Source organism: Motacilla alba, chromosome 24 (genome assembly GCF_015832195.1).
Source record: "Motacilla alba alba isolate MOTALB_02 chromosome 24, Motacilla_alba_V1.0_pri, whole genome shotgun sequence".
Classification (NCBI taxonomy): domain Eukaryota; kingdom Metazoa; phylum Chordata; class Aves; order Passeriformes; family Motacillidae; genus Motacilla; species Motacilla alba.
In genome coordinates this window covers 5,804,453-5,826,726 of record NC_052039.1, presented here as the reverse complement: position 1 = coordinate 5,826,726, position 22,274 = coordinate 5,804,453, and the positions used below count along the sequence as shown (strand labels likewise).

The window sequence follows — 22,274 nt, the reverse complement described above, 5'->3', positions numbered from 1 at the left end:
TCCCTCAGTGCCCCGAGGACAGCCTGGAGGCAGCAGTAAACCACTGCAAAGGAGCTTTCCAGCTTTTATCGCACAACAGTGCCGAGGTTTTACCTGGTTTAGGCTCTGTTTCTTCAGCCTGGAGGATCACAAGCCTCTCCTTCTCCTCCGAGGGGGCTACGGTGGATTCGCTCTTTGCACTGTGGACAGGGCTGGGTGAAGTCAGGCTGCAGAGCAAGGCAGGAACAGCTCTTTTAGATGATGAAGATGATGTTGATCAGCACTAATTCTGAACCAGCATTTCCCCATATTCACTTTTATCTAAGAATTATCTGCATCCCAGAGAAACCTTCAACAACCCAGCCTGGACATGTAATTTTTGGAATTCAGACTCTCACACAGGGTAGGCCCACCCTCAGGAATATTTACTGCCAGCCTTATGCTGGACAAAAAGCCATCCTGGCTTCATCTCTTGCTCCAGAGCTTTCAGATGAATCATTCCCACTTTAAATCCCAATATATTTTATAGTCAGATTCCACTCACTGGTGTTCTTCGATTAAAACTTCTTGGAAGTGCCCACATCTTTTCACAGGAGCCATCTCAGCTGACTGGGAGGTTCAAGCAATCTTTTTCTCAGAAATTCCTCCTAAGTGCATCTCCCAGACAACATCAAAAGGTGGCTGAAGCTCACTGACCCATTCAATGTACCCCGAAAGTCGCAGGAATTAATCCTTGCAAGTGTGAGCAGGAGTTAATTTTTCATTCTCCCCCAACACAGAAACAAAGGGCAGAGAACAAAAAGAAAAACAGTGTGGAAATAATATAATAGCTTTAGAAAAATAAGAGGCTTCAGCAGCTCCCTCCCTGCATCTTCCCAGCACTGCTGCTCGTCTCCCACAGCTCCCACAGAATGGGCAGAGCCCTGCAATAGAGATGGAAATGACTTGCTGCTCCTGCCTGCCCCACTCCCACGGCCGGGACGAGCCTCTCCTCATTCAAATTACAGACCCGAGTCCAGCTTTCTGTGGCCCAGACCTCCCCCGAGTTAAAGTGCAAGAATAATCAACATCCAGTGGGAATGTCCCCCAGGGACAGTACCTGTTCTTCCCTGATGCTTAAAGGACTCCCAGCCACCTGGCTTTGCTCCAGGATTTACCTCCAGGAATTCCAAGTCCATCACAGCAGTCCCTCATTTGGACATATTTTTAAATCAAATTTTGACCAGCCCCTGCTCCTGCTCACTGCTGAACGGGGGCATGGCATGACATGATGGGGTTTGGGGTTTTTTTAAATGCTGTTTATGACTCGATTTGGCAGCTCTGCTGGGATTGCATTATGTAACAAGGGCCACAAGAAAGGATGCAAGTTTCACACAACGCAGATGCCAGCAGGAAGCCCAGCTGGTCTGACATGGCCAGCAGCTCCAGGAGGGATTTCTCTTCCTTCTAGGAATCTCAGAATTCCCTGCCTGAATTCTCAGCTGATGCTCTGGAGCTGCCCTCACCCCGAGGCACTGCTGGTTCTCATCCGTGCAAAAGCTGTCCCAGAAAAACACCAGGCACAGATGGGAGAGAAGGTGGTGAAGCAGGGGAAGGAAAAGGATGAGCAGGATGAAAAACAAGGATATGAGCATTCCAAATCCGCTTCTCCCAGCACTAGATCCACAGCCCAAAGCCAAGAAAAGGCACCACAGGTGGGGATAGGTCCCCCAGCACAGACAGCTTTACATTTCCCAAGGCATTCCCACATCCCCAGACCCTTTCCAGGCAGTTTTCCTATTTCAGGAGGCCCCTGGGTTCAGCCAGCATCCACAGCCACCTCCCAAACACCGCAAGCAGTGGCAGGGCCAGAGGCAGCTGAAGCAGCAGCACAGGTCAGGTTGCTTTCTGCATCACCCAGTAAACGCTGGAAACACTTGCCCGGGTTCTGTATCAGTGTGAGCCATCAGAGCACGGAACAGCCTCTGATGCAATCCTTGGAAAGTGCAGAGCAATTCCCTATTAAAGCAGGCAGCAACGAGGGCTGGGAAATGAAAGCTTTCCAAGAGAGATTTATGATGCAAACTGCTCCACTTTATTCCCTTCACCGCTTGGTTCCTTAACCCACATCCTGCCTCCCCTGAGCCCCAGATCCTCCAGCACAGCCGAGGCTTCAGGGACACGAACCCCTGAATAAATAATAAATTTCAATAACCACCCGTCCCTGCTGCTCGCGAGGACAATGGACACAATCGCTCACCATTTGACCTGCTTCCCTCCCATGATCCCACTTGAACCCGTGGCCTCACAGACTCCGCAGGATCCCGGCTCCGCTCATGCCTCCTTCCCTTCTTCGCACGCCCGGGGCTCAGCTCCTGCCCAACTCCCGGGGCAAGCTGTGCCGGCCGGAGATTCCCGGCAGAAACAACACTCGCACACACAAAACGACCGACTCAGGGGCTCTGCCGGCTGCGAGGCAAATCCGCAGCCCCCGCGAGCGGCTTGGATTGCGGAGCCGGGGGGGGAATTCTGCAGCCTGCCCTTGGCTCCCGCTGCTTTTGCTCGCAGGTTATTCGTCTCCTGCTGCTGCATTTTGCTCAGCTGCACAGCCGGTTGTTTTCATCACAAGGCTCCGGGCTTGCCGGGGCTGTTTCTCATCCCATCCCGCCCTCCTTGTGCTGCCGAGCATCCGAGGAGCCGCCGGGGGAAGGATGGAGCTGCTGCCGGCGCGGGGTCCCTGCGCTGCCGGGGGATGCGGGCTCTGCCCAGGCTGCTCTCCCACCTTCCAGAGGGATGCGGGCTCTGCTCAGGCTGCTCTCCCACCTTCCAGAGGGATGCAGGCTCTGCTCAGGCTGCTCTCCCACCTTCCAGAGGGATGCAGGCTCTGCTCAGGCTGCTCTCCCACCTTCCAGGGGGATGCAGGCTCTGCCCAGGCTGCTCTTCTCAGCTTTAGGGGGATGCAGACTCTTCCCAAGCTGCTCTCCGGGTTCCAGAGGGATGCAGGCTATGCCCAAGCTGCTTTCCCAGCTTCCAGAGGGATGCAGGCTCTGCCCAAGCTGCTTTCCCAGCTTCCAGAGGGATGCAGGCTCTGCCCAAGCTGCTTTCCCAGCTTCCAGAGGGATGCAGGCTCTGCTCAGGCGGCTCTCCCGGGTTCCAGAGGGATGCAGGCTCTGCTCAGGCGGCTCTCCCGGGTTCCAGGGGAATGCAGGCTCTGCCCAGGCGGCTCTCCTGGGTTCCAGAGGGATGCAGGCTCTTCCCAAGCTGCTCTCACGGGTTCCAGGGGGCTGCAGGCTCTGCTCAGGAGGCTCTCCCGGCTTTAGGGGGCTGCAGGCTGTGCCCAGGCTCCCGGCAGCCCCAGGCACGGCTCCCTCTCCCTCCTGCTGTCACACGGGCTGTGCAGGCACAGCCTTTCTCCGAGACGCCTGGCTCAGGGGTGGGGGAGGGAATGCTGCTGGAAGGGGAGGGGATAGGGAGAGGGATGGGTGAGGGGCTCGGCGGCCTGGGAATCATCTGATTTTTGGCAAATTTTTCCACGAATCATTTCGGCAGCCTGCGCTCGTTGGCGCTGCCGTCCCTGGGGATTGGGAGCGCTCGGAGCGGGGAAGGAGCCGGGGATGCTGCCCTGGGACACCTCTGCCGGCTGGAGGGGGGTCGCTGCGCTCAATAACGCCTCTCACCCACAAAAAAAAACCATCTCGTTTCTCCCAGCCGAGAAACCGAACCGAGCTGAGCACATTCCTCCCCGCGAGGAAAGGGAAAGCGCCTTGTTTCCATCGTGCAGAATTGTGTCAGCAGAGACACCCCCGGCAGCTGCAGGGGAAGAATCCTCCCAGGTTTTGATCACTTTTGGAAAGATTCTCGCTGTGTTCTGCCCCGTCAGCAAGAATATCACCGTTGCGTTGCGGCCAGAGAATCTGTGGTATTATGGGGGAAAATGAAATAGAAACGCAGGATGTGCAGAGATTTTTGTTTACCACCAAAACACCAAAATAGGAGGAAACAGCAGCCGCCTGTTGGGGTAGAAGAATCCATCAAATATTCCATCTCCCTTAACCGGAGGGATGAGAGCAGGCAGCAGGATGTGGCACTCCTGAGCTCCCGGTTCAAGAGCCAAGGTCCTGTGGCATTATCCACGAAATCCTGCCAGGAGCAGGGTTTTGACATCCCCCCCTGGCAGGCCGGCCTCCAAAGCACGCTGCTGACATCATGTGGAGGCACTGCTCCAGCACCGCCTCCCCGGGAGCCCCACGCTCCTCCGAAAATCTATTTATACCCACGCTCCCAATGACACGCAGCACAGCTGGGGGATAAACACAAACTCCTGTGTTTTTCTCCTCTGTTGGGCAAAGCAACCTTAATTTCCAGGTACACGGAGAGTTATTGGCGCTGCGGAGCGTAAAGATTGGCCTGAGAAAGGCTGGGGGAACGTCCTGCCTGCTGGGAGGCTGTCAGTGGCAATCTGTCCTTGGCAAATGAGCTCCTCACTCCCACGCCAACGGGAGGGAGGCACTCGGGGAACGGCCCAGGCAGGGGAAGGACACGCAAAATCAGAGCTGGGGCTTTCAGTGGCACCGGGAGGCTCTGAGGCAAAGAGCTGCAGCTCCCCGCGTGCAGCCCTGCCCTCGGACGGGCTCCAGATGAGATGAACTGAGCACAGCGCCGTTTCCAGAGGGAGCTCCAGCTGTTCACTAACAGCTCTTGCTCTTCCCAGTGGTTTCTGGGTCTCTGGGGGGAAAGGGAGCGGCTTCCCTTTACTACAGAGCTCTCCATGCTGGATCAGCTCCCTCACTGGAGTAATTTTTCTTCAAAAGCGCTTTTTTTTGGCTGCATTTTCTCACAGAAAACTGCCTCACATTGATTCCTGAGGTTTCACCCTCCAGACCAGCCAGGGATGTCCTTTTCCATCAGAACTGAGCGGATTTTGGTGAGTGTCGGGACCCAGGACACTCCTCTGGCTGCCCTGGATGGCTCCAGACCCTGGCAGGGGGCTCAGAGACCTTGGCACGGAGTCAGAGACACCTGTGCCTTCAATTTTAGCCCGTGGAAAAAATTACCAACTTTGTGTGAGGATTCACAAGCCACAAGAGTTTGAGTGGAGTGACAGTTCATTTGTCACAGGGTGAGAAAGCAGAATTTTGGGGTTTTAGAAGGGCGTTCAAGAGGCAAGATGGAGGAATCTGGGCGTGTCCTGTCCTCCTTCTCCTCCTCCTTGTCCTCCATCTTCTGCTGGGATGGTGACACTTTTGGATTGGTTTAGAGTAGAGACAGACTGTCTAACAGAGGTGACAGGTATTGGAAAATTATTGTAAATGAAGTACACGTGGTTCTCAGTATAACAAACTAACTCCACCCCAAGGGCAGTCCCTGTGCCCCAGCCTGACCTGCTGGACAGATCTCAGCAGGCCACAGAAAGAATGTAATAACTAAGAGAAAATAAACAACCTTGAGAGGCAGAACCAACAAATCTCATCTTCTTGGGTCGCGGGGCTGGGAGAAAAAAGACTTTCTAACATCTTGGGAGTCATCAGAGGCACAGAAACCCGAGGGGTGAGGAGAACAGGCGCTTCAGGCAGCCAGAGGAGATGGCAATAACATTCCTCACCTGGCAGGGTGCTGCTGGCCCTCGTACTGCTGCACCAGCGCCCGCACGCTCCAGCAGGGATTCTCAATCTCCTCGTCCATGCTGCTGTTCCTGGGGGCGACAGGCACAACATGAGGGCAGCCCCACCTCAGCGCTGCTGGAATTCTTCTCTCTCCAAAAAGGAAGGGAGGAGAGCTGAGGAAAAGGAGGTGAGGAAGAGGAGACAGCTGGGAGAATGTCAGTTTTCCTGTCAGGGATCCCCATCTTCTTGGTGTTAAGGGAAAACAGGCAAACAGGCCTTGCTGTTTTCAACTCATCCCTAATGCTGTGACCACAAAACTCCAGAAGCTCTGGGAGTGCAAGGAAACGTCACAAGGATTGGCTTTCCTGAAGAACTCCAAGGCCTTTGCAAGGGAAACCTTTAACATTTCGTTTTTCAAAGTTACCATTTCAGCCTCTTTCCAGACTGTTCCATGGGCGCTCCCTGGAGCCAGTATCAAATGGGCAAATGACCTTCAGCTGTGTAAATGAAACCCTGCACAGCCCCAGCACCCGGCTCCCAGCTAAATGTCATTGCTTTTATATTTATTGTCACCACACAGCACCTTTGGCGAGGGGAAAATGGGATTTTCAGCATTATTCCCTCTGTGTGTGTGGATTTGCAGCATCCCCAGGACTCAGGAGCTGCCTGGAGCAGTGGGATGAGCAATGGAGGAGCCAGCAAGGACTTGTACAACATCCTCAGCTCTGGAAATAAAGCTCCAGGTCTCTGGGGTGAAAGCCTGACTCGTGTTTCGCTTGGCATGAGAACATCTCCAAGGGGGCAGCACCAAGGGCAGCGTGGGGAGAAGGAGGCAGCAGAGCTCCCTCTGCCTGGGCCGTGACTCCCTGTTCTGTTCAGGCAGATAAAGAGAGACCCAGCTGCTGTTCTGCTGGAAAACCTGGCAGCAACCTGGGCTGGCAGCAGAGCAGCTCAGCGCCCTCTCTGCGAGGGGTTTTAGGGGTTTTTGCAAAACAGCAGCTTCCTCCCACCAGGGATGAAACAGAAAAAAAAAGAATTTCTGTGGGAATCCTTAAAATCAGAGGGTTCTGGGAAAGCTGCAAAAGGCAGGCCTCAGAGACAGCAGTGAGATTGGTCAGAAGAAAAGGTATATGAGAAGAAAAGAAAAGACAAATAGAGCAATGGTCTGTGTGTTAATGCTTGTTGGGAATAACTCCCTGAGCTACAGAAAAGTCTATCAGCGAGATATGAGGAAGTTCTAAGCTCAATAATGGAGCTCTGTGCACTACAAGCAGGTATTATATTTGAAATAAGCAAGCATTGTTTTAACAAAGGTACGTGTGCTTATAGTGGTGGATAGAACTGCTGTCAGTGTGCTTTTGCTTTGTGTGATTGGGCAAAAAACTTTTAAAGTGAGTTGTAACAGTGAGTTCTTGTTCTGCTGCCAGGGATGTGAGCTGCTGGCATGTTCCCATTGTCACAGCCATGCAGTGAGGCTGATGCTGGAAAATAAACCAGCTTGAGACGCCTTCCCCAGCAGCCCCGTCCTGTTTGTGATTTGTGCATAGCCCCTGGCTGGCAATATATTTATTTTCATTTTCTTTTGCATTTCAATCCCACCCAGGCTTGCATGAGCAGGGAAAAGCCCTCACAGAATCCCAGAGTCACAGAATGATGAGGTTGGAAGAGACCCCTGAGGCCATCGAGCCCAAGCTGTGCCCTGACACCTCAACCAGACTGCAGCACCAAGTGCCATGGCCAGCCTTTTTTAAACCCACCAGAGATGGTGATTCTCCCACCTCCCTGGGAAGAGCATTCCAGTGCTTTATTATTCTTTTGGTGAATTTTTTTTTTCCTAATATCCAACCTGTACCTTCCCTGAGGCAGCTGGAGACTGCGTCCTGTGCTCCTGTCAGTGCTGCCCGGTGGAAGAGACCTTCCCCCACCTGTGCCCAAGCTCCCTTCAGGAAGCAGAGAGCCACAAGGTCACCTGGGAGCCTCACCTGTGTCTGTGCCTGAACAGGTCCCGGCCGGACTGCTGGACGTCCTGCCGGACCTCGGCCAGCGCGGCCACGGCTCCCTGCGCCACGGCGGCGGCCGAGCGCGGCCGGAGGCTGCCCGGGGGGGCTGCCCAGCCCCTGCCCCCCGAGCCGGGGCTGCCAGCTCTGCCAGAGCCCGGCTTGAAGTGAGCAGCCAAGGCCAGGATCAGCCGCATGGTGGATTTCAAGTTGCCCTCGACGATATCTGCAAAACGCAAATGTTCGGGTGGTTAACGGGGAGGCGCCGGCAGAGCGTGGCTGCCCCAGGAGAGGGAGATAATGAGAGGCAGCGGGGCTGATCCAGCTCAGGGGCACTGCAAAGTGACTGCCACCTCCACAGCACAGCTCCAAAGTGACTGCCACCTCCACAGCACAGCCCTGAGCCTCCCTTTATGGCATTTCCAGCAGTTAATTACTGGGCACGTAATTACTGAGTGCTCACTCGGAAGCAGAGCAGTTACTGAGGATTGTCACTGACTTTGTTGGCAGAATATTCCCTTTTTTAAAACCTAAAGGCAGAGCAGCAAGGCATTTCTCCAGTGGTGGCATCCTGTGCCATCAACTGTTAGCAGCACCCTGCAAATGTGAATTAATCCCATGCAGTGAGGTCACGCCAGTGTTTTCCAGCACACTGATGTCATGGCAAAGGTCAGCCGCTCTCCCAGACCAAGATTTCCCAAAACAATTCAGTCAGAGCTGCTCAAAGGCCTGACTAACCCACGCCACAGACATGTGATTGTGCGTTGTGTCTCCTCTCTGTTTCCAGCCCATGGCTTCCAGTGAACCACAAATGGTTTTTCCACGTCTCCTTTCACTCTAGCAGGTTTATGTGAAAAGATTCCAAGCCTGTATTTTCATGACACCACTGCCTGGGCTTCTGAGTGCTCAGGAGCAGGAAAAAAGGCTTTTTTTTTTCCCTCTGCATTCCCCATCTTTCAATTCAAAAGCTTCACTAAACCAGAGGGGGAAGAATCCCCAACTGCCCCACAAACTGACACATGAATTTACTCATAAATATATGAGTAAAAGTAACATAATACTCATAAAAAGTAACATAAATACTCATAAATACCTGTTTGATAGAAAACAAAGCCTGAAACAGGATTTCAGCAGCTGAAATCCCCCCCAGGGCCACGCACCTTTAGCTGACGTCTGGTGCATGCGGATCTTTTTGGAGGCCACGAACTGTAAGACTTTCTCCACATTTTCCCTCATCTCCTGCTGGCTGCTGGGGTTGAGCTCGATGCCACTCAGCTTCTCACCAGCTGAAGGGAGAGGAAAAGCTTTATCAGAGGAGCGCTGAGCCTCTGGGCACTGCCAGAGGGATCGCTGGCACTGCCCTGGTCTCGTGGCTGGCTGCTGCTCTCATGGGGCTTCTGGTGCTGCTGAACAGGAGCCAGCACCAGTGTCACTGTCACAGTGTCTGAAAAGTCCCCTTGGCCAGGGTTTCTCTCCTGGGAAGCTGAGAAGCCTCAGAGAAAAAGGAAAACAGTTTTATCTCATTTGCTTCTCCCGTGTTTTGCTGCTGTGGAATGTGTTTGGAGATTGTTTCACTGGTTTCATGTGAATTGTTTTGACTTTTTGGCCAGTCAGGGTCAGGCTGTGTCAGGGCTCTGGAGAGAGTCACGAGTTTTCATTATTATCTTTTAGCCTTCTGTCTGTATCCTTTCTCTATTCTTTAGTATAGTTTAGTGTAGCATTTCTATAATATAATATAATATAATATAATATAATATAATATAATATAATATAATATAATATAATATAATATAATATAATATAATATAATATAATATAATATAATATAATATAATATAATATAATATAATATAATATAATATAATATATATAACAATACAATATATAATAATATATAATAGTATATAATAATATATAATAATAAATAATTATATATAATAATATATTGTAATATATTTTAATATATAATAGAATAATAAATCAGCCTTCTAAGAACATGGAGTCAGGTTCATTATTCCTCCCCTCCACGGGGGTCTCAGAAAACACCCCACACCAGGAGTGGCTGGGTTTGGGGCTGCGTTGGGATGATGGCAGGGTTTTGGGGGCAGGATTCTGGCGGGGATTGTGGCCCCCCGAGGCACCCACGCTGGAGCTGCCTCTTCCCAAAGGACTGAGCTCCTTGGAGAGGGCTCACCTGGTGACAAACTGAAGCACATGGGACTGACCCACCTGGGAGCAGCTTGGAGAGCTGTCCCCCACTGGAGCAGGGGCTGAGGGTGAGGAGGAAGGAGCAGCGAGGACAGTCAGTCACTGCACCCCCATTCCCTGTCCCCCTGCCCAATGCCATCACCAAACTCTTCCCAAAACCACCCCCTAACTCCGTGGCAGCCCCGTGGGAGCTCCCAGTGCCCTGCCAGCTCTCCCCATCTGCTCTAGCTGCCTCTGAACCATACGGGCTGTCATAGAATTGCGTTTGTGATCTGATTTATGATTGTTGTCCTTCCCCGCCAGATCTGCCACCCCCAGCAACATCTGCCCGGCAGATGCCAGAGCCAGGGCAGCCCCTCCGGGCTGAGGGGGGAAAACAGGGCCAGGAAAACAGGGCCAGGAAAACAGGGCCAGGAAAACAGGGCCAGACGGCAGCACTGACCGACAATCTCGATGAGCAGGGCCAGGGTGACCCCATCCCGCAGGTCCTGCCGCAGGTCCCGCACGGGCCTCACCGCCGGCTTCTTCTTCAGCTGGGAGTTCACCCAGGCCACGTAGGCCTGCAGCTGGTGCTGAAACGGAGAGCAGAACGTTTGCATGGCCGGGATGTCGCTTTTCTCTCTGCTTGTCACAGGTGTCAGGCCCCCAGGTGTCACCCCAGAGCCTGGCTGCCAGCCCTGCCTCTGAAATGAAAAGCTTTGAAATGAAAAGCTCTGACCACAGAGCTTCTAATTGCATCTGCATCTGAGGCGCACCAGCGCTGTCATCACCCTCGCTTTGGGGGCCGCAGTTTGCTCACCCTGTGTGCCACCCCCAGAGCAGAAACCCAGCGAGCAGGAGCAGGGAACCCTGAGTTACTGACCAATTCAACAAGTGCCTGCCCATTTAACACCCCCGGGACAAGCAGGGGAGGTTTCCTGAGGAGACAAGAGCTCCCTGTGTGGCACTCCCAGCGTGGCTGCTTTGGAGCGCTGGAACAGCCCCTGCACGGCCTGGGAGCTGCTCAGCACTTCAGTGGCCCCGTTTCCATTCCTGCTGCAGGGAAGCTGCCCTGGGAACAGGAACAGGGCCTGGCCAGCAGCTCAGGAGGGATGCTGTGTGGGGGAGAGAGCAGGGAAGCTCAAACTCGGAGCGGGGGAACTCCAACTGAGACAGGGAAACTCCAACTCAGGCTGCTGGGCAGGTTGAGAAACCAAGGAAGCTCAAATTCAGACAGGGAAACTCAAACTCGGACCAGGAAAACTCAAACTCAGAGCAGGAAAATTCAAATTCAGACAGGGAAATCTCAAACTCAGACCAGGAAAACGCAAACTCAGACCAGGAAACCTCAAATTCAGACCAGGAAATCTCAAATTCAGACCAGGAAAACGCAAACTCAGGCACCTGGTCTGTCTGAGAGACAAGGAAAATCAAATTCAGACCAGGGAAACTCAAACTCAGGTTCTGGTCAGTCTAAGAGACCAAGGAAACTCAAATTCACACCAGGAAATCTCAAATTCAGACCAGGAAAACTCAAACTCAGGCTCCCGGTCTGTCTAAGAGACAAGGAAAATCAAATTCAGACCAGGGAAACTCAAATTCAGACCAGGGAACCACAAATTCAGACAGGGAAACTCATATTCAGACCAGGGAAACTCAAATTCAGGCTCCTGGTCACTCAGAGGACCCATCTGGCACAAAAGACCCAAAGGCAAAGAGCAGAGCCCAGGGACCTTTCCCTTTCCTGCCCTGTCTGTCACCCTTCCCGGCTGCTGCAGAGGCTGCAGTGGCACAGGAGGGTAAACAAAGTGATCCATTGATGGGATTACCTCCCTTTTCACAAAGCTTCCCCTTATTGTGCCCATGCAGCAGCTTTTAAGCCCCCATTCCATATGATCTCAGCAGTGCCAGGCCCAGCTGATGCTTTTACAGCCCATCAAAGTCACAATCTGGCCACAGGCTGGCTCTTAATTCTCCTGACAGAGGAAATCCAGCTTGGATGGCTCGGTCTGCTGGCTCAGAAAGGTGCAGGGCCTGGGGGAGGCAGCTCTGCTCGCTCAGCACAGCCTGGGCAACTGAAAGGGGCTCAGGGGCTGCCCCGGTGGCTCTGGGAGGAAAGGAGCAGAAGCGTCAGGTGTGACCTGTGAAAAATGCCTGTTTAACGCTTGGCTTTTTGCAGATATCCAAAGGAATGGTAGATGTGTTGCGTCAGAAAGTTGTGCTGTGTTCATTTCCTCAAATGTAGCTTTAGGTTATAGCATGTTGTTAAAACAGAAGCTGTGTATGTGAGATGTTGTTTTTAAAGGAAGGAAGGAGGTCCTGCACCAGACAGCAGCCACAGGGCACCTCAGTCTTTCAGAAAAAGAGAATTTATTGCTCCATGATCAGAAGAAGCTTCTTCCCACCTCATTCAGTCTTGAAGACACCGTCAGGGTTCAGAGGAAGAAGCTGACACTGCCCAGCCAGAATCCTGTGTTTGAATGGAATTGATGCCTCATGGATGATGTGTATGAGTATGCAACAGGCTGTTGCTTTTAGGGGTTCATCCTCTGTAAACCTGGGTCCTTTTTCGGGCTTATTTCGCCCAGAAAGAGACACCCAGACTGCCCATAACTCTTTGTTTTTATTGTCTCATATTGTCCTAAGTCCTAATTGTCCAAATTTTTATTACTCTAATGATATTGCTATTTTATAACCATTTTATTACTATGAAACATTTAAAATTTTAAAACCAAGTGACTGGAGTTTTCCACATGATCCATCTTTGCTGGAGCAGACCTGGCCTGCCCTGGGGAGGGGCTCCGCAGCTTCTTCTGCTGAAGTGGCAGCAATGCCCAGCCCCACAAATCTTTATTTTGTATTTTTCCAATCATTTTAGGGACTGGCACTGATTCCCCAAGGACACAGCCCCTCCCAGCCTGCAGAAAGTCTGCAGTTTTTGGAGGAATCTCTGTGGCTGTTCCACTTCTGTCTCATTTAGAGGAAAAACCCTTTCACCAAGCAGTTTGTTTTCTGTTCCTCCTCTCAGCACATTCCTCATGCATTCACAAAAAAAAAAAAAAAAAAGAATTTTTGGCAAGATTTTAGTCTCTATCTCTTAAAAGCAGGAGGAGGTTGACACTGTTATTATTAGTAAAAATAAAAAAAGCCATCCCTAAATCCCAGAGCAGTTACATTTTAAACAATGAGTTTAAAATGTATTAAAAGGAGTACTAAAAGGAGGCTTCTGAGGCAATGGCACTGGGATGTCACCAGCACAGAGTCGTTTCACTCCCATGGCTGCTGCAGTTCTGCAGGCTTACACTTCATCAACACACTCGCTGGGTTGGTTTTGGGTTTTTTCCACGAAACATCAGATTTTCCTGCAGACGTTCAGACACTTGGACCGAAGAGCATTTCCTAACTTTGTAGCCAAAATCCTGGCAGACGGAGTGGCTTCAGCAGGAGCCTGGACTGCTGCAGAGCTCAGAACCCAGGCAGGGAGCTGGCAGTGCTGGCAGCCGAGGGCAGCCTGTGACCGAACCTCCCAAGGAAATGTATCAGGAATGAAAGAATTAAAGTTAAGCGACCTAAAAATGGCCAAGAGCAGAAACCCCAAGGGCAGTTTCTGAAGCTGGAGAGTCCAAAATGCTTCACCTCTGCATCAGCTGGGGAACCACAGAGGGCATTGTGGGCTGCACCTCCAGCCCTTCACCTTCAACCACGAGCCCTCAGTGCTCACATTTCCACCTCTAAATCCACAGATTCAGGCCTCCAAATAAAAGTGAAAGATTTTTTGTTTCACCCCCTCAGGATTCCGTTTGTTTCAAGCCCCAACACAGCTTCAACACGGCCCTAAATATTATCTCAGCAGCGTGGTTTGCTGCCTGGGTGGACACCGTTCCTGCCACCTACCCTGGGAAATTCTCCAGGAACCAACTTCCAGCACAGGGAGGACAAAGATTCGCTGGGATGTGTCCTGCCCTGGGAGCAGCAGCTCTTCCCACCCCACCAAAACCCTCCTGAGCCTGCAGTGCCCACAGAAATGCCCCAAACCCTCGGGTTCCGTCCCCATTTGGGGCTGCAGGATCCCAACAGCCGCTCTCACCCAGCTCTCAGCTCCTTTTAGCCAACAAAATTCCCAAATAAAAGGGCTGGGAGCAAACATGACACTCCTCAGGTGTTCCTGCTCCCCCTGCACTTTGGGTTGAGCCCAGCCTTGGAATTTTCAGGGCTCAGGCTGCTCAGCTCCTCACCAACCCTTCTCCCAAACCCAGAATTTTTCAGAGGAAAACCAGCCCGGTGTGGGGTTTGCTCTACAGAACACACATTATTGAGGATTATGGTGGAGCTAAGCTTAATCCTGTTTACATTAACACAGCTTTGTGTTCCAAAAACAGCCCCTTTTACCTGTACCTTCCATGGGGAAGAGCAGCAGCCGTGCCTGAAGGGAGCTGGAGCCCAGCTTGCTCCAGGCAGGCCTTTGTGGGGTGCTTTTGTCTCACTCTGGAGCACTTTGCAGGGCAGAAGATTTTTAAAGCAAGGTGTTGGGGACGACTGGACACCCCAACAGAGTTCCACGGGCAAATTACAGCTGGGGATTTATGAGGTTAATTTTTACCTCTTTGTGATTAAAATATTGCACATTTTGGTGTTGAACAAATGGACAAAATCATTTTTCTAGCAAGGAGGGCCTGCCCTGCTTACTGTCATCTTCCAGCAGCTGCTGTGACCCTGTTTCCTTCTAGAACCAGATCCCTTCTCCACATTAATTTGATGAGCTGGATTCCATCCTCATGGATTTAAGGAATCATCCTGCTGGGATGAGGTTTTTGGGGCTCCTTGCCCTGATTTCCCTTTGTGCACTGCCTTGATGAGCTGGATTCCATCCTCATGGATTTAAGGAATCATCCTGCTGGGATGAGGTTTTTGGGGCTCCTTACCCTGATTTCCCTTTGTGCACTGCCTTGATGAGCTGGAATCCATCCTCATCACTGGATTTAGGGAATCATCCTGCTGGGATGAGGTTTTTGGGGCTCCTTACCCTGATTTCCCTTTGTGCACTGCCTTGATGAGCTGGAATCCATCCTCATCACTGGATTTAGGGAATCATCCTGCTGGGATGAGGTTTTTGGGGCTCTGTACACCCCTGTCCCTTTGGGGCACAGTTGTGGCCACTGCCCAAGCCCCAGGGCTGACGAGGTGAGCAAAGGAATTCCCTGTTCCTCCCCCCCAGAGCCCTGAACCAAACTCTGCAGCAGCCTAATTGCATCGGGTTGAGGCCCTGGATGATTTCTAAGCTTTCTGACATTACCTTAATTAGATGGGGACTGTAATTTTCCGCCCAGCCTTCCTCCAGTTTGCTGATTAATTTGTTGTTGTTGTTCAAGGAGGCCTTTGTAGAAGCAGAAAGCACAAACTCCCAAGCAAAGAAAATGATTCCCTCTGCTCTCAAAGACGGCAACAGATTTTTTTTCCCCCTCTCAAATTGATGTTTGAATGTGACTCAAGTTTTTCAATGCATTGAGATGCACCCAACAGTGAAAACCACCCAGTTATGACCACAAAGAGGCCAGAATGACCAACCCACAGGAGTTCTCCCTCATGAAACTCCTGATTTAAAGCTGGTGTTGATTTGCAGCTCTCCAGCAGGACGTGGAATTTTTGACTGCAGAGTTTCCCACCTTTTCCTCAGTCCTTTCTTTACCTATTAACAGGAACAGCTTAAGTGCAAGCAGCAAGGCCAAATTCCATCTCAACTCCCTAAATTATTTCTGCCCCTTTGATTTTCGCTTCTTGTAAAGCCAAAAATTGCCCTGGCCCATTCCAGAGCCATCCAGCTCCCAGTGCAGGATGAAGTCATTCCCACCTGTGCCCAAATGCTGGCATTTCATTAATTTTGTGCTGTGAAAGGGCTTAATAATGCAAATGTAAGATCCTGAAGCAGCAGCGCCTCTCACACGATGCTCGACAGGAACCTGGGGCCCTTTTCCCACCCAGGCAGAGCTTCTGTGCCAGCCACAGGGGAAAAATAGAGGTAAAAACTGGCAAAGAGCTGAGCTTTGAGTGCAGAGGAGTCCAAAGAGGGCTCTGGAGCACATGCTTCACCCTGAGTTGGCAGATGGTTCCACTACACCCAAGCAGAGCCCAAGGCCTGACACATGCCCGGGTGCTCTGGGGAGGAAGAGGAGCATTGTTCCTGCTCCAGCAGCACCCCCATCCCCAGCTCCGAGAGGAGCCTCAGCTCCTCAGGACTCCAAAATCGGCAGGCAGGGGCTTTGCAGAGGGGAGGGACACGCAGGGAGGCTCCCTGGCCCAGGGTGAAAGCCCTAAAGGCACATTTAGGACACAGAATTTTGGATTCCCTCTGCCCCTGGCCTGTTGGCAGCGTGGCATCCCCTCTTCCTGCCCGTGAAGCAGCTGCAGGAATCTTGGAACGGTTGGAAAAGCAGAAATCTGGGAGTGCTCCTGTGCAAACGCTCTGTGAAGACGCCCTGCCAAGGGACAGCCTGGCTTAGCCATCAGGGCAGGGATTGAGTCCTAACTGCTCCCCCTAATCCTATAGAGCGGCAAAATCTTGCTGAGCAGCCCCACTGTTGGCCAGGCACCAGGGTTTGGGGGAAAACTGGTAACGGAGCAAGGAAGGGCCAGCTAGAGCACATCTGGGGCTAAATCCAGCTGTTTCCTGTGTTTTCTGTCTGTGCTGGAGGCTTGGAGGGGTTTCAGGGCAGCCCGGTCAGGTCAGACACCCTGCAAAGGCTCAAGGGGTTCCTCAGCCCCGGCTGCCTGCCCGTGCCTTTGACAGGGTGGGGAAGGTGTGAAACGCTGCCAGCTCACCCCAAAACGGCGCCGGGGTGCTGAAGCAGCACCTCTGGAGCTCGGTGTGCCCAGGGAGGGTTCACTGCCCGGGAGCACAGGGGCTGAGCAGGATGAGGGAGGCAGAAGTCAAAACAGCTCTCCATGGTGAATCCTATTAATCCTATAAATAGCCCCGGCGGCAGCTCCTTGTGCTGACATCACCCGGCCGGGAGCTTTTTGTCACAGATCAGGACCTTGCCCCGAGGGCAGCAGGGCCAGAAAATGACCCCAAACAGAGAAAGGAACCCAGACCACCCCCGGGTGAGCGGTCACAGCTCGCAGGAGGGATGGCACCTGCACCCCAGCAAGGGGGAAGGAGAGGGGTGTGGGAAATGCAGGAATTCAGTATTTCCTGGGAAATACTCCTTGGAACACCTGGTGAGGGCCAGAGCAGCCCTGCAGCACTTCTCGGGGCCAGGAGCAGCTGCCAGGGCAGAAATGGGGCAGATTTCCCCTCGTGGGCAGGTGACCCCGCATTTAACCCTGCCCTGCTTGCCCAACAGCCTCTGCTCGGCCCCTCCGAGTCTCCCTGTCCTGTCTGGAACGGATTGTTTGCTCAACACCATCTCGGGTGGGGAGAAAATAGTTATTTTAAGTGACTCACTGCACACAAGCAGCCACATAATGAAGTTTGCCACAGGAAATGATCCTCCAGCTCGAAAAAGAGAAGGTGTGTTAGTGTTGAAATGCAGCTTGGAGCTGCCGGGCCCGCTTGGGACACATTTCCCTGCGCCCCATCTGTTTTCAAGGGCTGGCAGAAGTGTCAGCACATAAATAAACTGCATTTCCCCGAGGAAAGGGAACAGGCTGGGGCCACATGGACAGAGTCAGAGCAGACGAGACCCCTCTCCGCGGTTCCCTTTCATTACGAACTCCTGCTTTTCGCATCCCCAGGGCCCCATCCAGCTGTGGCCTTGAATTATTTATCTGCCTGGGAGCCGGAGAAGTCCCCACAAACAGCAGGGAAACCCCTTCAAGGCAGGGCAGGCCATCACTGAGGGGCTTTAATGCCCACGGGGGGGGACGTGGCTGCACCTCGACACCCAACAAAACCATCCTGCCTTCAGATGCCTGCGGGTGACAGCGCCCACCAGGGCTGTGACCCCGAAAGGGGAGGGGGAAAAGGGAAAGGAACCGGCCTGAAGTGACAGTTCGGCGATTTCGGGGCGCCCTGAGCGGGATGCGATTCCTCACCCGGTGGGGAAGGCAGCAGTGCAGCGGGAGCCGGGCACAAGGACAATGCTGCCGCCTGCTCCGGCGCTAATTAGGGGATAATTGGGCTGCTGGGGTGCCCTCAGTCAGAGGGGATGGAGAGGGAGGGGGAAAGGAGGCGAGGGGACAAAGGAACCCCCCCGGGGCTCTCGGCTGGGTTGGGTTTGGTCAGCACCAGGCTTGGGGACACAAATCCACGTTAATTTCCGTGTAAATAAACACCAAAACAGGCAAACAGAGACGGCAGGGAGTGAGAGCTGCTCTGCATTCCAGCCCGGGCTGCGATGCTCGTCCTGGGCAAATCACAGGTTCCATTCCAGTTTTACTTTTGGTGGAGCGTGAGGAGGCAGAGATCCCCAGAATCTGTTTGGTTTTGGGTTTGTTGTTGTTGTTGTTGGGTTTTTGTTTGTTTTTTTTTTGTTTTGGTTTGGTTTTTGTTTGTTTAATTTTTTTTGTTTTTTTCTGTTTGTTTGTTTTTGGGGGTTTTCTGGTTTTTTTGGGGGGTTTTTTGGGTGGTTTTTTTTTTTTTTGGTGTTTTTTGTTGTTGTTGTTGTTTTGTTTGGTTTTTTTGGGGTTTTTTTTTGGTTTTTTTTGGCTTTTTTTCTGCTGGGACAGGGAAGTTTCTTCCACTGCTGTGGGTAAAACCAGCCAGGGCCAGGCGCTGGGGCTCGCTCCCATCACTGATCACGTTATTAATAAATGAGTTACTAATTGTGCCTGAGGAGGATGTGCTGCCCCGAGCACAGGAAGTGCGAGCTCGATCTAAACCCAGACCTTGGCTGGCTAAAAACGAGCCTGACACTGCGAGGAGGAGGAGGAGGAGGAGGAGGAGGAGGAGGAGGAGGAGGAGGAGGAGGAGGAGGAGGGGATGGAGCGATTCCAGCCCAGCCCAGCAGCCCAGGGAGCGCTGGGGCCGCCCCGGGGCCGGGGCAGGCTCGGGTTTCACCCCCAGTTGGTTTTCCCGGATTCGGGAAGCCCAGCAGGGATGTCCAGGGTTCATTTTTTGTGGATAACATGCTCGTGGAGACACAGCACGGCTGAGGAGTCACCCAGCACCAAACAGAATTCAGTTCTGCGCTCTAAGAAAGAATAAAACCCCCCAAAAGTGATAAAACCACAGCAGCTCTGTGGTTCCAGCATATCCCAGCTTTTCTTCCTTTTCAGCTCACAGGCAGCAGATCGTGCTCCAGCACGGGCTGCCCGGGCATTGCTGTGTGTAAATACCCAAAAAACCCCCTCATTTTTGTGCCCCCAAAGAGGGAACCCCACTGCTGTCCCCACAGAGCCGCAGGATTCCCCTCTCCGCAGTTCCTTGGTGCGTGTCCTCGTTCAACTCTCCGAATAAAGAACACTTTGAAAATTACATTTTCCCCCACCAAGTTGCATTTCGGTCCCCTGGGGATTCCATTTACAGGAAAAGATGGGGGGAGAAGCCCCCCAAAAAGCTCTTTGCCAGCCTCTCCCAAGCAAAGCGAGTCCCTGGAGCAGATTTCCAGCCCCCGGCGCGCAGGCACCGCTCATCCCTCGGGAGAGCAGCCGATTTTCCACAACCCCAGAGCCGCACGGTTTGTGTTATTCCCCGGGACAGCGGCAAAGCGGCGAGAAGAGCACAAACCCCCCTCCAGAGCTGCACAAACCCTCACCACGAACTCCTCTCCAAACTCCTGCCGCAGCGCAGCCCCCCGGGCAGGAACCTCGCCGCTCCCCCACCACCACCTTCTTCTTCTTCCTCACAATCCCGCACAAAACCGCCCTGCCTTCCTCCCGGGGCAGCTGGGGGACGCGGCTTTACCTCGGTGAAGCCCTCCTGGAGGATGTCCAGCAGATTGCCCCTGGCCAGGCAGGCGAGCATCGTCCCGGGGGGCTCAGGGGCTGCGGGGCTGCGCTGCCGGCGCCTCGGGCCGCCTCTCCCTCCTCTTCCTCCCGAGCACAAAGGCCGGGAGCTCACGGGGAAGGGCGCTCATGGTCCCATCTGTGCAGCCCGGGCTGGCGGAGCCGGAGCGCCGCTCGCTGTGGGCGTGCTCGGCGGGAGGAGGCGGCCGTGCGGCAGGGATGTCACTGGGTTGTCACGGCAACGCCGCGGCTTTACGAGATGCAGGCGCGGGGAAAACATCTGAAACCCATTTCCAGCCCAGAGCGGGGAAAGAAACCCTCCCCAGAGCCGCCGCGTGAAGGGGATTTGTCAAACGCGCCGTGCGCGGGGAGCTCTGCTTGGCGCGGGGGGAGAGAGGAGGAGGAGGAGGGAGGAAGGGAGGGAGGTGATGCCTTGCACGGGGAGCCCTGAGAGAAAATCATCCTGCAGCCACAGGAAGCTGCAAGGCAGGCCACGACAGCTGGGAGGTTGGCGAGTTTGAACGTTGCAATTTTCAATGAAAAAAAAAAAAACAAAGGAAAAAAAAAACCCAAACCCCAGAGAAAAGGTCCCGGGAGTTCCACACAGCCCCAGCTCGCTCTCCACCCCAGTGAGCGTGCCCATCACAGAAACACGTATCGAGTGTCTCCAGGCTGCCTCTCGAGGTCGGTGTCACCTTACAGGAAGCGTCCGCGGGAAAGGGAAAAGGAAAACGAAAGCGGAACGGGTGAACCCCTCCGGGCCGGGGCTCTGCCTGGCGGGCACGCAGCGGCGCTGCCAGCGCTGACCCCGCTGCCCTCGGCTTCCAAAACGGCCTGCCAGGCATTTCTAGGTGCGAACGCAGTTAAAAACAAATATTTTTTTCCCCCCTGCTTGAGTGTTGATGCATCCCGAGGAAAAATCAATGGCGTAATTGCACAATTTTCGCCTGGCTCGGCTGAAATGCAGCAGGAGAAGCAACAGGTCGCGCCCCTGTGCAACCAGCCCCAAAGGAGGCGGTTCCCTCTCCTCCCGTTTGAAATTATTCGTGTTTGCTCTCCCCTGCTTTTCATCATTCCGTGGGAGTGGAGGTTTTTGTGTTTCCATCGGTTCTAATGCCACATCTGTTAAGCAAAACAACAGATTACAGCGAGGCTTTGCACAAAGCCCTGTAAGCTGGGGCTGCTGGGGGGTTGGAGCCTTGATCCCGTTTACTTTTGAGCTTCAAAATGCCATTAAATAAATATTTAACCCCATTTTTTAATGCAATTGAGAAGCTTATGCCTGCGCGATTCCAATAAAATTTTGTGGGAAAACGAAGTGGCTCCCCCATGAGACAAAAAGCGACCTAATTTTGAAGGAAAAACCAACAAAACACACTCTGATCTTCCGCTGTGGACTTTAAAATGCTCTTCTTGCCTAATAATTTCTTACATGTATTTATATTTATTGCATTGTATAGATTTACCACCTGGTTTTTCCATGGCAAACACGCATTCCCAGAGGATTTGTAATATAACAAGGAAGGATTTTGAGATTTTCAGGTTGGCCTAGAAGAGCTGGGACTGAAATCTGGGATGCAGGGGCTGCCTTTCATCCCATCCCCCTCCTGCTGAGCCCCCTCCTGCCCCAACACCAGCCCAGCAAAGGCAAAATGTTCCAAATGTTCTCCTTTTCCCTGCCGGGCTCAGGCACAGCCCTGCTCAGAGGATTTCTCATCCAAGGTTTTGTTTCTGCAGGAGGTTTCTGATCTCTGCCAGGGAATGGAAGCCAGGCTGGACATGCTGAGCCATTCTCCTGTGCATTGCGGGGCCACAAACGGCTCTGGGGTGGGTGTGTGGGCTAAAAATAACTTCTAAAAATCAAATCCCGCTTCTCCCTTTGTGTTTGACCCCGAAGTTTCCAGCTGCTCGTGGCAGGGGCTGTGTTTTGCTGTCAGTTTTACACGAGAGGTGCCTCTCAGTGCTGCCCTTGCAAGAAGCCTCTCACTGACAGGGAGAATTTTCCCAAAGGAATCCTCTCGCGGCGATTCCACCCCCACAGGCTGCCCCAGCTGCTGCCCCTGGGGTGAGTGAGCCCAGCCCAGGCGTGGTGGCACTGGGGCTGGTGGCATTGCCATCTCCTGGCCACTTCCAGCATGACCCCAGCCCTTGTCCTTGCACCCTTCTGGTCACTAAAGTTGGGTTTGGGGGGATGAAAACAGAAGAGGAATTCCTGGGTGAGGGATCCCTGGGTCAGGGATTCCCCCGTGGGGTTTGTGGGGCCGTGACTGCAGCAGGAGCCCCAAGAGCTGCCCGAAGGCACGGCTGCACTCGTGCCACCCATCCCAAACTCCTCCTGAAGCCCCAAAAGGGACAGAAAGGACCCTAAAAAGGCTGCTGGGAACTCACGGAGGCTGCAGGAGGCTCTGGGGGGTGACAGGGCCCCGTGTCCATCAGAGTCCCCGTGCTGGATGTCACCTCAGTGCCCAGGGAGGGTCCCAGCACTCCTGAACCTGAGGGGAAAGCAAATCCATCAGGGATGTGGGATGGGTTGGGATTGATGGGATGGATGGGATGGATGGGATGGGATGGGATGGGATGGGATGGGATGGGATGGGATGGGATGGGATGGGATGGGATGGGATGGGATGGGATGGGATGGGATGGG

The 22,274-nt window shown here is 53.1% G+C and overlaps 2 protein-coding genes across 2 annotated transcripts in view; one reads left to right on the top strand and one right to left on the bottom strand.

The window, feature by feature from the left end:
* DIXDC1 (DIX domain containing 1) overlaps window positions 1–19,829 on the bottom strand; it is a 28,846-nt gene extending 9,017 nt beyond the window's left edge. Inside the window, 6 exon segments of the mRNA XM_038161537.1 lie at window positions 94–206; window positions 5,561–5,650; window positions 7,544–7,784; window positions 8,719–8,844; window positions 10,209–10,338; window positions 19,587–19,829. Coding sequence (XP_038017465.1) covers window positions 94–206; window positions 5,561–5,650; window positions 7,544–7,784; window positions 8,719–8,844; window positions 10,209–10,338; window positions 19,587–19,646 — 760 coding nt within the window. The 5' untranslated portion in view covers window positions 19,647–19,829.
* LOC119711382 lies at window positions 2,250–5,552 on the top strand. Its single transcript, XM_038161538.1, has 2 exons — window positions 2,250–2,727; window positions 2,810–5,552. Exons 1-2 carry the CDS (start codon window positions 2,295–2,297, stop codon window positions 3,442–3,444), a joined length of 1,068 nt encoding a protein of 355 aa, XP_038017466.1. The 5' UTR covers window positions 2,250–2,294; the 3' UTR covers window positions 3,445–5,552.
* Window positions 19,830–22,274: the final 2,445 nt, after the last annotated feature.

What these genes read in the sequence shown, in the direction of transcription:
- LOC119711382 (XM_038161538.1), top strand. Translation starts at nt 2,295, where the DNA reads ATGCCTCCTTCCCTTCTTCGCACGCCCGGGGCTCAGCTCCTGCCCAAC. An exon ending in GGGATGCGGGCTCTGCCCAG is followed by an intron (nt 2,728 to 2,809) that starts GCTGCTCTCCCA and finishes GGCTCTGCTCAG; the next exon opens with GCTGCTCTCCCACCTTCCAG.